This window comes from Macaca mulatta, chromosome 7 (genome assembly GCF_049350105.2).
Source record: "Macaca mulatta isolate MMU2019108-1 chromosome 7, T2T-MMU8v2.0, whole genome shotgun sequence".
In the NCBI taxonomy this organism is placed as follows: Eukaryota; Metazoa; Chordata; class Mammalia; order Primates; family Cercopithecidae; genus Macaca; species Macaca mulatta.
In genome coordinates, this window is record NC_133412.1 from 32,797,594 (window position 1) to 32,811,122 (window position 13,529).

At 41.2% G+C, this 13,529-nt stretch overlaps 1 protein-coding gene across 3 annotated transcripts in view; it reads right to left on the bottom strand.

Annotated features, from left to right (window-relative positions):
- DNAAF4 (dynein axonemal assembly factor 4) overlaps nt 1–13,529 on the bottom strand; it is a 66,941-nt gene that overhangs the window by 31,039 nt on the left and 22,373 nt on the right. For all 3 annotated transcript variants that reach the window (XM_015142294.3, XM_015142295.3, XM_028850951.2), the window contains exon 4: nt 6,889–7,120. In XM_015142294.3, the coding sequence (XP_014997780.1) occupies nt 6,889–7,120 (232 nt within the window). The remainder of the gene's footprint in view (nt 1–6,888; nt 7,121–13,529) is intronic.

Here is a 13,529-nt window from a genome sequence, read left to right on the forward strand (position 1 = left end):
TGGCCTCCCAAAGTGCTGGGATTACATGCGTGAGCCACTGCGCCCGGCCAGAATTCTCAAATTTATAAAACAATTACTATTAGACCTAAGAAATGAGATAGCACCACAATAATAGTGGGAGACTTCAGTACTCCACCGACAGCACAAGACAGGTCATCAAGACAGAAAGTCAGTGAAGAAATAATGGATTTAAACTATATCCTAGAACAAATGGACTTAACAGACATTTACAGAACATTCTACCCAACAACTGCAGAATATGCATTCTTTTCATCAGCACATGGAACATTCTCCAAAACCAACCAAATGATAGACCACAAAACAAGTCTCAATAAGTTTTTGTTTTTGTTTTTGATACAGAGCCTCACTGTGTCGCCCAGGCTGGGATGCAGTGGCATGATCTCGACTCACAGCAAACTCCACCTCTTGGGTTCAAGTGATTCTCCTGCCTCACCCTCCCAAGTAGCTGGGATTACAGGCCCCCACCACCACACCAGCCTAATTTTTGTATTTTTAGTAAAGACGAGGTTTCACCATGTTGGCCAGGCTGGTCTCAAACTTCTGACCTCAGGTGATCCACCGGCCTCGGCCTCCCAAAGTGCTGGGATTACAGGCGTGAGCCACTGTGCCCGGCCATCTCAATAAATTTTGGTTTTATTTTTTTTTTGAGACGGAGTCTTGCACTGTTGCCCAGGCTGGAGTGCAGTGGCACAATCTCAGCTCACTGCAAGCTCCGCCTCCCGGGTTCACGCCATTCTCCTGCCTCAGCCTCCCGAGTAGCTGGGACTACAGGCGCCCACCACCACGCCTGGCTAATTTTTTGTATTTTTAGTAGAGATGGGGTTTCACCATGTTAGCCAGGATGGTCTCGATCTCCTGACCTCGTGATCTGCCCACCTAGGCCTCCCAAAGTGCTGGGATTACAGGCGTGAGCCACCGTGCCTGACCCATCTCAATAAATTTAAGAAAATCAAAATTACATCAAGTATTCTCTAAGACCACAGTGGAATAAAACTGGATATTGACTTCAAAACGAACGCTCAAAACTATACAAATATATGAAAATTACATAACCTTCCTCTGAATGATCTTTGGGTCAACAATGAAATCAAGATGGAAATTTAAAAATTCTTTGAACTGAATGATAAGAGTGATACAACCAATCAAAACCTCTGGGATACAGCAAAAGCAGTGCTAAGAGGAAAGTTCATAGCACTAAATGCCTACATCAAAAAGTCCGAAAGAGCATAAACAGACAATCTAGGTTCACACCTCAAGAAACTAGAAAAACAAGAACACATCAAACCCAAACCCAGCACAAGAAAAGAAATAACAAAGATCAGAGCAGAACTAAATGAAACTGAAAGAAAAAAAATACAAAAGAAAAATTAAACAAAAAGCTGGTTCTTTGAAAAGACAAACAAAATTGATAGACCATTAGTAAGATTAACCCAGAAAAGAAGAATATCCAAATAAGCTCGATTAGAAATGAAATGAGAGAAATTACAACCAATACCACAGAGATACAAAAAATCATTCAAAGCTATTATGAATACCTTTATGCGCACAAACTAGAAAACCTAGAGGAGATGGATAAATTCCTAAACCTAAAAGGAATTAATCCTCCCAGATTAAGCCAGGAAGAAATAGAAATTCTGAATAGACCAATAACAAGTAGGGAGATTGAAACAGTAATTTAAAAATTGCCAACTAAAAAAAGTCCAGGACCAGATGGATTCATAGCTGAAATTTTTTTTTTTTTAAAAAACAGGGTCTTGCTCTGTTGCCCCCAGGCTGGAATGCAGTGGTGAGATCTCAGCTCACTGCAACCTCCACCTCCAGGTTCAAGCGATTCTCCTGCCTCAGCTTCCCGAGTAGATGGGGTCATAGGCATGCGCCACCATACACTGCTAATTTTTGTATTTTTAGTTAGATGAGGCTTCACCATGTTGGGCAGGCTGGTCTCGAACTCCTGACCTCAGGTGATCGCCTGCCTTGGCCTCCCAAATGCTGGAATTACAGGTATGAGCCACGCTCCCGGCCCAACAGCTGAATTCTAACAGACATTCAAAGAGAACTGGTACCAATCCTACTAAAACTATTCCAAAAGATAAGGAGGAAATCCTCCCTAAATCATTCCATAAAACCCGTACTACCCTAATACCAAAACCAGGAAAGGACATAACAAAAAAAGAAAACTACAGACCAAATATCCCTGATGAACACAGATGTAACACTACTCAACCAAATACTAGCTAACCAAATGCAAAAGCATATCAAAAAGGTAATACACCATGGTTAAGTGGGTTTCATACCAGGGATGCAGAGCTGGTTTAACATACACAAATCAATAAATATAATACACCACATAAGCAGAAGTCAAAACAAAAATCTTATGATAATCTCAATAAATGCAGAAAAAGCATTTGAGGCTGGGCGTGGTGGCTCACACCTGTAATCCCAGCATTTTGGGAAGCCGAGGCAGGCAAATGATTTGAGGTCAGGAGTTTGAGGCCAGCTTGGCCAACATGGCAAAACCCTGTCTCTACTAAAAAATACAAAAAATTAGCTAGGTGTGGTGGTGCACACCGGTAATCCCAGATATCGGGGAGGTTGAGGCAGGAGAATCGTTTGAATTTGGGAGGCAGAGGTTGCAGTGAGCCGAGATCATACCACTGCACTCCAGCCTAAGGAACAGAGTGAGACTGTGTCTCACACACACAAAAAGCATTTGACAAAATCCAGCATCCCTTTATGACTAAAACCCTCAGCAAAATGGGCATAGAAGGGATATACCTTAAGGTAATAAAAGCCATCTTTGACAAACCCACAGCCAATATTATAATGAACAGTGAAAAGTTGAAAGCATTTCCCCTGAGAACTGAAACAAGACAAGGATGTCCACTTTCACCAACTCTATTTAACATATTACTGGAAGCCCTAGCCAGAGCGATCAGACAAGAGAAAGAAATCAAGAGAATCTAAATCAGTAAGGAGGAAGTCAAGTTGTCACTGTTCGCCAATGATATGATCGCATACCTAGAAAACCCTAAAGACTCATCCAAAAAGCTCCTAGATCTGATATATGAATTCAAGCAAAGTTTCAGGATACAAAATCAATGTAAACAAATCAGTAGCACTACTATACACCAACAAGGGCCAGGCTGAGAATCACATCAAGAACTTGACCCCTTTTACAGTAGCTGCAAGAAAAACCCAAAAACAAAACAAAACAAAAAAACAAAAAACTTAGGAATATACCTAACCTAAAGAGGTGAAAGATCTCACAAGGAAAACTACAAAACGCTGCTGAAAGAAATCGTGGATGACACAAACAAATGGAAGCACATCCCATGCTCATAGATGTGTAGAATCAATATTGTGAAAATGACCATACTGCCAAAAGCAATCTACAAATTCAACGCAATTCCCATCAAAATATCATGATCATTCTTCACAGAACTAGAAAAAACAATCCTAAAATTCACGTAGAACAAAAAAAGAGCCCACATAGCCAAAGCAAGACTAAGCAAAAATAACAAATCTGAAGGGATCACATTACCTGACTCCAAACTATACTACAAGGCCATAATTACCAAAACAGTATAGTACTGGTATAAAAACAGGCACATAGGCCAGTGGAACAGAATAGAGAACCCAGACGTAAAGCCAAATACAGCCAGCCAATCTTTGACAAAGCAAACAATAAAGTGGGGAAAGGACAACCTATTCAACAAATAGTGCTGGGATAATTGGCAAACCACATGTAGGGGTATGAAACGGAATCCTCATCTCTCCCCTAACACAAAAATTAACTCAAGATGGATCAAAGACTTAAGCCTAAGACCTGAAACAATAAAAATTCTAGAAGATAACACTGGAAAAACCCTTCTAACACTGGCTTAGGCAAAGATTTGATGGCCAAAAATCCAAAAGCAAATGCAACAAAAACAAAGATAAATAGATGGGACTTAATTAAACTAAAAAGCTTCTGCACAGCAAAAGAAATAATCAGCACAGTAAATAGACAACCCACAGCGTGGAAGAAAACCTTCGCAAACTATGCATCTGACAAAGGACTAATATCCACAGTCTACAGGGAACTCAAACAAATCAGTAAGAACAAAACAAACAATCCCATCAAAAAGTGGGCTAAGGACATGAATAGACAATTCTCAAAAGAAGATATACAAATGTCCAGCCAGGTGCAGTGGCTCACGCCTGTAATCCCATCACTTTGGGAGGCTGAAGCAGGCAGATCACCTGAGGTCGGGAGTTCAAGACCAGCCTGACCAACATGGAGAAACCCCATCTCTAAATTAGCCAGGCATGGTGGTACGTGCCTGTAATCCTAGCTACTCGGGAGGTTGAAGCAGGAGAATTGCTTGAATCTGGGAGGCAGAGATTGCGGTGAGCCAAGATCGTGCCATTGCACTCCAGCCTGGGCAACAAGAGCGAAATTCTGTCTCAAAATAAATAAATAAACAAAGAAACTAATGTCCAACAAACATAAGAAAAAATGCTCAACATCGCTAATTATTAGGGAAATGCAAATCAAAACCACAATGCGATACTGTTAAGAATGACCATAATTTAAAAATGAAAAAATAACAGAGGTTGGTGTAGATATGGTGAAAAGGGACACTTTTACACTGCTGGTAGGAATGTAAACTAGCACAACTACTATTAAAGACAGTGTGGAGATTCCTTAAAGAACTAAAAGTAAAACTGCCGTTTGATCTAGCAATCCCCCTACTGGGTATCTACCTAAAGAAAAAGAATTCATTAGACACTTGCACACTCATGTTTATAGCAGCACAATTGCAATTGCAAAAATATATAACTAGCCTAAATGCCCATCAACTAATGAGTAAAGAAAATATGGTGTGTGTATATATATATAAAATCATGGAATACTACTCAGCCATAAAAAGGAATAAAATAAAATAATGGCATTCTTGGCAACCTGGATGGAGTTGGAGACGATTATTTTATATGAAGTAACTCAGGAATGGAAACGCAAACACTATATGTTCTTGCTTTTTTTTTTTTTTTTTTTTTGAGACGTTGTTTTGCTTTTGTTGCCCAGGCTGGAGTGCAATGGCACAATCTCAGCTCACCACAACCTCCGCCTTCCAGGTTCAAGCAATTCTCCTGCCTCAGCCTCTTGAGTAGCTGGGATTACAGGTATGTGCCACTACACCCAGTTAATTTTGTAATTTTAGTAAAGATGGGGTTTCTCCATATTAGTCAGACTGGTCTCAAACTTCCAACCTCAGGTGATCTGCCCGCCTTGGCCTCCCAAAGTGCTGGAATTATAGGTGTGAGCCACTGCTCCCGGCCCATGTTCTCACTCATAAATGGGAGCTAAGCTATGAGGATGCCAAGGCATAAGAATGATATGGGCCTGGGGACTTGGGGTGAAGGATGCGGGGGTGAGGGATAAAAGACTACACATTGAGTGCAGTGTACACTGCTTGGTTGATGGGTCTACCAAAATCTCAGAAATCACCACACATGTAACCAAACACCACCTGTTCCCCCAAAACTACTGAAATAATAATTTTAAAAACACACACACATACACACACAAAAACAGAAATATATTTGTATCAGCCATACATGGTGGCTCATGCCTACAATCCCAGCACTTTGGGAGGCCAAGGCAGGCAGATTGCTTGAGCTCACGAGTTCAAGACCAGCCTGGGCAACATGGCAAAACCTCGTCTCTACAAAAAGTACAAAATACATTAGCTGGACGTTGAGGCACATGGCCTGTAGTCCCAGCCAAGGGAGAATGGCCTGAGCTGGGGAGGCAGAGGTTACAGTGAGCTGAGATCGCACCACTGCGCTCCAGCCTGGGCGACAGAGCCAGACCTTCTCTCAAAAAAAAAAAAAGAAAAAAAAATTACATTAATTTACCTATTTTTGAACACATCAAGATTAAAAGCTAGAAGCAACCTTTATTTGCTGTAGAGTAAGTTTTCTTATAGTACTAATTTTCCTAAGTGATGTGAGGAAAACGTCTTTTAATGAAATTCCTAGTTTCTTATCTCTAATGGAATAAATGAATGCTTCTGACACTGCTAGTCCACTCCAAGTCTTTTTGGGCCTGAGCCTGAGTTAAGCACTTATTTAACAACATCTCTGTAAATTTCAAAAGAAAGCACACAAGCAAAGAAGATACTCTTCTTTTTGAATCCTTGAATGAATCCTTGCTAATTTTTTTTTTTTTAAACGGAGGAGTCTCACTCTGTTGCCCAGGCTGGAGTGCAGTGGCATGATCTCACTGCAACCTCCGCCTCCCAGATTCACACCATTCTCCTGCCTCAGCCTCCCGAGTAGCTGGGACTACAGGTGCCTCCTTGTTCATTTTATTAGAAAACTTCATTACCGGCTGGGCGTGGTGGCTCACGCCTGTAATCCCAGCACTTTGGGAGGCCGAGGTGGGCAGATCACGAGGTCAGGAGATCCAGACCATCCTGGTGAACACAGTGAAACCCTGTCTCTACTAAAAATACAAAAAATTAGCTGGGTGTGTTGGCGGGCGCCTGTAGTCCCAGCTACTCAGGAGGCTGAGGCAGGAGAATGGCGTGAACCCGGGAGATGGAGCTTGCAGTGAGCCGAGATCGTGCCACTGCACTCCAGCCTGGGCAGCAGAGCAAGACTCCATCTCAAAAAACAAAACAAAACAAAACAAAACAGAAAGAAAACTTCATTACCCCCGAAAGAAGAAATGTCTTTTACTTTAGTCTTTGTACTGAATTGCTTATTCTCAATATGCCAAAATAGTAACCTAATGCTGTGAATATATTTACAAAAAAAGAAAAGTGTCATATATACGTCACCAACAGGACTCACTACTCAAGAAAGTCTTAATCATTTTACCTTTTGGAGCAAGATTTCTTGATGCCGAATTTCTAGTACTAGTCTTATATTTTAATTTTTTTCTTTCTTCTTTAATTTGCTTTTCTTTTTGACATAATTTCTCTTCTTTCTGAATTTTTTTTTGCTCTTCAGCTTTTCTTTGACATTCTTTCCAGGCTTCCAATTCTTTAGTGGCTTTTATCCGTTCATTTTCTTTCATATCTTCTATTTTTTTCCTCTCTTCTTCTTCAATCTATAAAAATTGCAATTACCAAATTCTTTAAAATACATAAAAGCAACATTTCTTTAAATGAGAAATTCATTACAATAATTAATTATTCATACCTCTAAACTCTTGCCATTGTATGTGTAACAACAGATAGTAGTGAATTTTGAATTAAAATGGGAAAGGTAAATGATTCAGGAGAGAAACCATTGGTGTTGGCATCATGGAACAAAGGTTTTAGTCCCAGATCTACCATTAGCTATATGATCTTAGGCAATCACTTTCTCCAACCTCAGTTTACTTATATGTAAAATGTGGGCAGGCATTCAATTAGATGGTATCTAAGGGCTTGGTGGAAAAAATAATATAAATTTATTATTCTAGGAGTTAAGCCACTTCTCTCAAAATCTATACATACACACCAACACATATACTCAAACATTTGCTTTTCAACTTATCCCAAGTCTTACCCTGTCAACTGAAGTTGTGTCAACTGAAGAGGGAATAGTAGAAAAGGAAATAGGAAGGATGAACAAGATGGTCTGTCTCTGGTGGGTGGAAATATTTGAAGTCTTAATCCTGCTGCAAAACCTATGTTTGCACAGTTGTCTGACACTTTCGAAGAGCTAAATACCAGGTGAATTTGAAAGCAGTATCTTCTACAGGTGTGTAGCAACTTTTCTCCCTTTCACAAACTTCCCTCACATGGGCAAGAAAAAAAACCCCTGTGAAATAGAGTACCTAGTTGGTGTACATGAGTGACTCCATGTATCTGACTTCCCTATGGTAAGAAAGATTTCTTAACTCTATCCACGAGAGAAGCACTTACTTCAATGATCAAAATGCCTGTGCTATCCAATATAGTAGCCACTAGCCACAGGTGGTTAATTAACTACTTCAAATGTGGCTACTGAGACTCAGGAACTGAATTTTAAATTTTGTTTAAGTTTCATTAATGTACATTTAAATTAATTTACATTTAAATAGGACATCTGGGCCGGGCGCGGTGGCTCAACCCTGTAATCCCAGCACTTTGGGAGGCCGAGATGGGCGGATCACGAGGTCAGGAGATCGAGACCATCCTGGCTAACACGGTGAAACCCCGTCTCTACAAAAAAATACAAAAAACTAGCCGGGCGCGGTGGCGGGCGCCTGTAGTCCCAACTACTCGGGAGGCTGAGGCAGGAGAATGGCGGGAACCCGGGAGGCGGAGCTTGCAGTGAGCTGAGATCCGGCCACTGCACTCCAGCCTGGGCGGCAGAGCGAGACTCCGTCTCAAAAAAATAAATAAATAAAAATAAAAAAAAAAAAATAGGACATCTGAAGTGGTTCTAGAATATGGATATGCTAGGATGAAGGTCCCTAAAGGTTGTACTACTTTAAAATAGAGATTTAACATTACAAGTATGAAACCTGTGCACTCAAAGGTGCTCTATAATATCTACATGACATAATACTCTCTTCTAGAAGACTGATTATTTTCCTGTGAGATGCTGACTTTAAAATAAATTTCACAGGACATTGAATGAAAATTTCCTGTAGTCCCAATTTTACCTCAGGCTTAAATTAAGCACAAAATATGCTAATTATTACTACATATTAAGTTCAGAGAGTTGCCAGTGAGCTGCCAACAGACTGAACCAGGAAGAATCTACACATGGCAATGAAACAAAATTTAAGTGACTCACAATAAGGCATGATGAACACTCCGTGTTAGAGAGGAAGCCACAACCTAAAAGAAGACGACTTCACCCAGCCTAATTATATGTCTGCCTTTTTTCACTCTCTGCCCCAAGACATGAAAAAGAAAGAATATGTGAAGAGTCAGACACCCTCACCCATCATAATCCCTGCAAGAAGAATGAATTTTACATGAAGTTTTTAAAATGCATAAGACTAAGTCTTAATTACCAAAAATGAGACTGTTCTTACAATGAAAAATAACAGGAAAGTTCTGGTATTATAGCCAAGATGTAGTTAAGGGAACTATATGCATAATGTTAATTTATAATAAGCTATATTAGAGACAGAAATAGTCCAGCTCTTCAGAAAGAAGTGATGAAGAGGAGAAACCAAGAAAGGCTTCACACAGTAAGTAAAGGAACTACAATGAAGACAAAAACACGAAGAAGAAAGTAACACAAAGCTTATGAAAAACAGAAAAGAGAGACTACATGCACCAAAGAAAAACAGAGAGTACAATGACCAGGCACGGTGGCTCATGCCTGTAATCCCAGCACTTTGGGAGGCCGAAGCAGGCAGATCATCTGAGGTCAGGAGTTCGAGACCAGCCTGGCCAACACTGTGAAACCCTGCTCTACTAAAAAATACAGAAATTAGCCAGGCATGGTGGCAGGTGCCTTAATCCCAGCTACTTGGGGGGCAGAGGCAGAAGAATCGTTTGAACCCGGGAGGTGGAGGTTGCAGTGAGCCGAGATAAAGTCACTGCACTCAAACCCGGGGAGAAAAGAGCGAGACTTCTCTCAAAAAAAAAAAAAAAAAAGAAAAGAAAGAAAAAGAAAAACAAGAGTGTACAGAGAAAAAAAAAACTGTTTACGCCTCTTATATACCCTCACAACACTCCATAGTTCACTTGCAGTCACCAAATTTGTGGGTTTTTCCTATGCTTACCAATTCTCTAACACCAGCTAATTCAGTTCTGACATTATCTACTTGGAGTTAGCATTAGATCCCACAGGTTACAGGCTCAATTCCACAAAACAGTCCCCATATAGGTGCCAATCATAAGTCCAGGTCTCCCATGTTTCTTTTTTCTTTTTTTTTTTTTTTTGAGACGGAGTCTCACTCTGTCGCCCAGAGTGGAGTGCAATGGCGTGATCTCTGCTCACTGCACGCTCCGCCTTCCAGGTTCACATCATTCTCCTGCCTCAGCCTCCTGAGCAGTTGGGACTACAGGTGCCCACCACCACGCCTGGCTAATTTTTGTATTTTTAGTACAGCTGGGGTTTCACTGTGTTAGCCAGGATGGTCTCAATCTCCTGACCTCGTGATCCGCCCACCTTGGCCTCCCAAAGTGCTGGGATTACAGGTCTGAGCCACCGCACCCGGCCCAAACAATTCTTAAAGATATTTTATTATTTATTTATTTACTTATTTATTTTGAGATGGAGTCTGGCTCTGTCACCCAGGTTGGAGTGCAGTAGCACGATCTTCACTCACTGCAACCTCTGCCTCTCGGGTTCAAATAATTCTCCTGCCTCAGCCTCCTGAGTAGCTGAGATTACAGGCATGTACCACCACACCCGTCTAATTTTTATATTTTTAGTAGAGATGGGGTTTCACCATGTTGGCCAGGCTGGTGTCGAACTCCTGACTTCAAATGATCCACCCGCCTCAACCTCCCAAAGTGCTAGGATTACAGGTGTGAGCCACCGCACCCAGCCCTTAAAGATATTTAAAATAAAAATCATCTAATATAGGAAAGACACAATTTAACATAGACACTGACAAATATTAAACAATCCTTGAAGGTCTTTTAAAGAAAAACAGGCCGGCGCAGTGGCTCAAGCCTGTAATCCCAGCACTTTGGGAGGCCGAGATGGGCAGATCACGAGGTCAGGAGATCGAGATCATCCTGGCTAACACGGTGAAACCCCATCTCTACTAAAAATACAAAAAATTAGCCGGGGAGGTGGTGGGCACCTATAGTCCCAGCTACTAAGGAGGCTGAGGCAGGAGAATGGCGTGAACCTGGGAGGCGGAGCTTGCAGTGAGCCGAGATAGCGCCACTGCACTCCAGCCTGGGCGACAGAGCAAGACTCCGTCTCAAAAAAAAAAAGAAAAATCATCTAATACAGGGAAGATACAACGGAGGAATCTGCAGTAACAGAAAAATTCAGAAGGCTAAAATAATAATCATTGTACATAAAGGAACTGGACGGTGGGGGGCAGTGGCTCACGCATGAAATCCCAGCACTTTGGGAGGCCCAGGCAGGTTGATCACTTGAGGTCAGGAGTTCAAGAACAGCCTAGCCAACATGGTGAAACCCCGTCTATACTAATAATACAAAAATTAGGCGGGCATGATAGCACACACCTGTAATCCCAGCTACTTGGGAGGCTGAGGCAGGAGAATCACATGAACCTCGGAGGCAGAGGTTGCAGTGAGCCACGATCGCCCCCTGCACTCTAGCCTGGGCGACACAGTGAGACTCTTTCTCAAAAAGAAAAAAAATAATAATAATAAAATAAAGAAATTGGGTTTTAGGTGTTTGTACTGTTCAAAAAAGGATGCCATTTACTACAGGCTATTAGTTTAATATAGACAGCAAATACAACTAATAGGAGAATAATGAATAATTCCTAAACCAAATTTTTGAAAAACAGGAAACGTATAATTCTTTTAATCTAGAATGAATGAATGGTCAATAAGGCATTGTTCTTTTTAAGCCAATCCCACTTGTGAATTACATGCAAAAATTATAAATAAAATATTAGCAAACTCAGCCCAGTGCGGAGGCTCACGCCTGTAATCCCAACACTTTGGGAAGCCGAGTTAGGCGAATCACCTGAGGTCAGGAGTTCGAGACCAGCCTGGCCAAAATGGCAAAACTCCCATCTCTACTAAAAATACAAAACTTAGCTGGGCATGGTGGCACACAACTGTAGTCCCAGCTACTCGGGAAGCTCAGGCAGGAGAATCTCTTGAACCTGGGCGGTGGAGGCTGCAGTAAGCTGAGATCATGCCACTGCACTCCAGCCTGGGTGACAGGGCAAGACTCTGTCTCAAAAAAATAAAAATAAAAAATAAAAGAAATATTAGAAATATTTCCACCAAAATCACTAAGGCAAGTATACCTAATGTTTTACTATTTTCCTAGAGGTCAGAACCTAAATGATAAAATTTTAAAAATAAGAAATACAAATATAGATTACAAGGAGATAGAATTGCCACCATTTGCAAATAGTACACTACTTAAAATAACCAAAATAATAAAGTGACAAACCAAAGAAAATTCAGCACAGCAGTCACATATAAGATCAACTAGCCGGGCGCAGTGGCTCATGCCTGTAATCCCAATGCTTTGGGAGGCCGAGGTGGGTGGATCACAAGGTCAGGAGTTCGAAACCGGCCTGGCCAACATGGTGAAACGCTGTCTCTACTAAAAATATAAAAATTAGGTAGCCGTGGTGGGGCATGCCTGTAGTCCCAGCAACTCAGGAGGCTGAGGCAGAAGAATCGCTTGAACCCAGGAGGTGGAGGCTGCAGTGAGCCAAGATTACGCCACTGCACTCCAGCCTGGGGGACAGCATGAGGCTCCATCTCAAAAGAAAAAAAAAGATCAACTTATACAAACTTATAAAAACAAACTTACTTTCCTACAAACTGGCAATAAATAATTAGAAACTACAATGGAAACATTAATTTCATCAGCAATTACCAGAAAAACATAAATGAATAAGTTTAGCAAAATATAAGCAAGTCATAAGGCCAGGCGTGGTGGTTCACGTCTGTAATCCTAGCATTTTGGGAGGCTGAGGTGGGTGGATTACCTGAAGTTGGGAGTTTAAGACCAGCCTGGCCAACATGGTGAAACCCCGTCTCTATCAAAAGTACAAAAAATTAGCCAGGTGCAGTGGCACGCGCCTGTAATCCCAGCTACTCTGGAGGCTGAGGAAGGAGAATTGCTTGAACCCAGGAGGTGGACGTTGCAGTGAGTGGGCCAAGATCGCGCCACTGCACTCCAGCCTGGGCTACAGAGAGAAACTTTGTCTTAAACACAAAATAAACAAACAAAAAATATAAAAGCAAGTCACATATGGGTATTAAATACTTTTGCTGAGAGATGTAAAGTAAATCCAAATAAATGGAGATAAATGCCATGTTCCTGGAGGGAAATCTCAATATTATAAATATGTTGATGCTCTGCAAATTTACAAAGTCAATGTAAATTCAATCAACATACCAAGAGGACTTCTTAGGAAACTGGATAAGTAAATATAAAATTCATCTGCAAAGACAAGGTGCAGATTTTGTGGCAACATGAAGAGGCTGGCAATTCCCCTCCACAAATATTAAGGATAAAACTGGATAAAATGATCAAAAACAACCATTTCGGGGGACTGGAAATTAACCAAAAGAAGACTCCAAAGAAGTCTTTAGTCTAGAAAACTGCTAAAGTTCTAAGTATGAACCGTAAGAAGCTGTGCCCTTCGGCCTGAGGTTGCTCCTAACACCCGCTCCCAGCTAGGATGATGAGCCTGGCAATTTTACAGACTGAGTATCCCTCGTCCAAAATGCTTGGAACTAGAAGTGTTTCAGATTTTGGATTTTTTTCAGATTTTGGAATATTGCAGAATACATACTGGTTGAGCATCCTTACTCCAAAAATCTGAAACCCAAAATGCTCCAGTGAGCGCTTCCTTTGAGCATTGTGTTGGTGCTCAGAAGTTACAGATTTTGAGGCATTTCAGA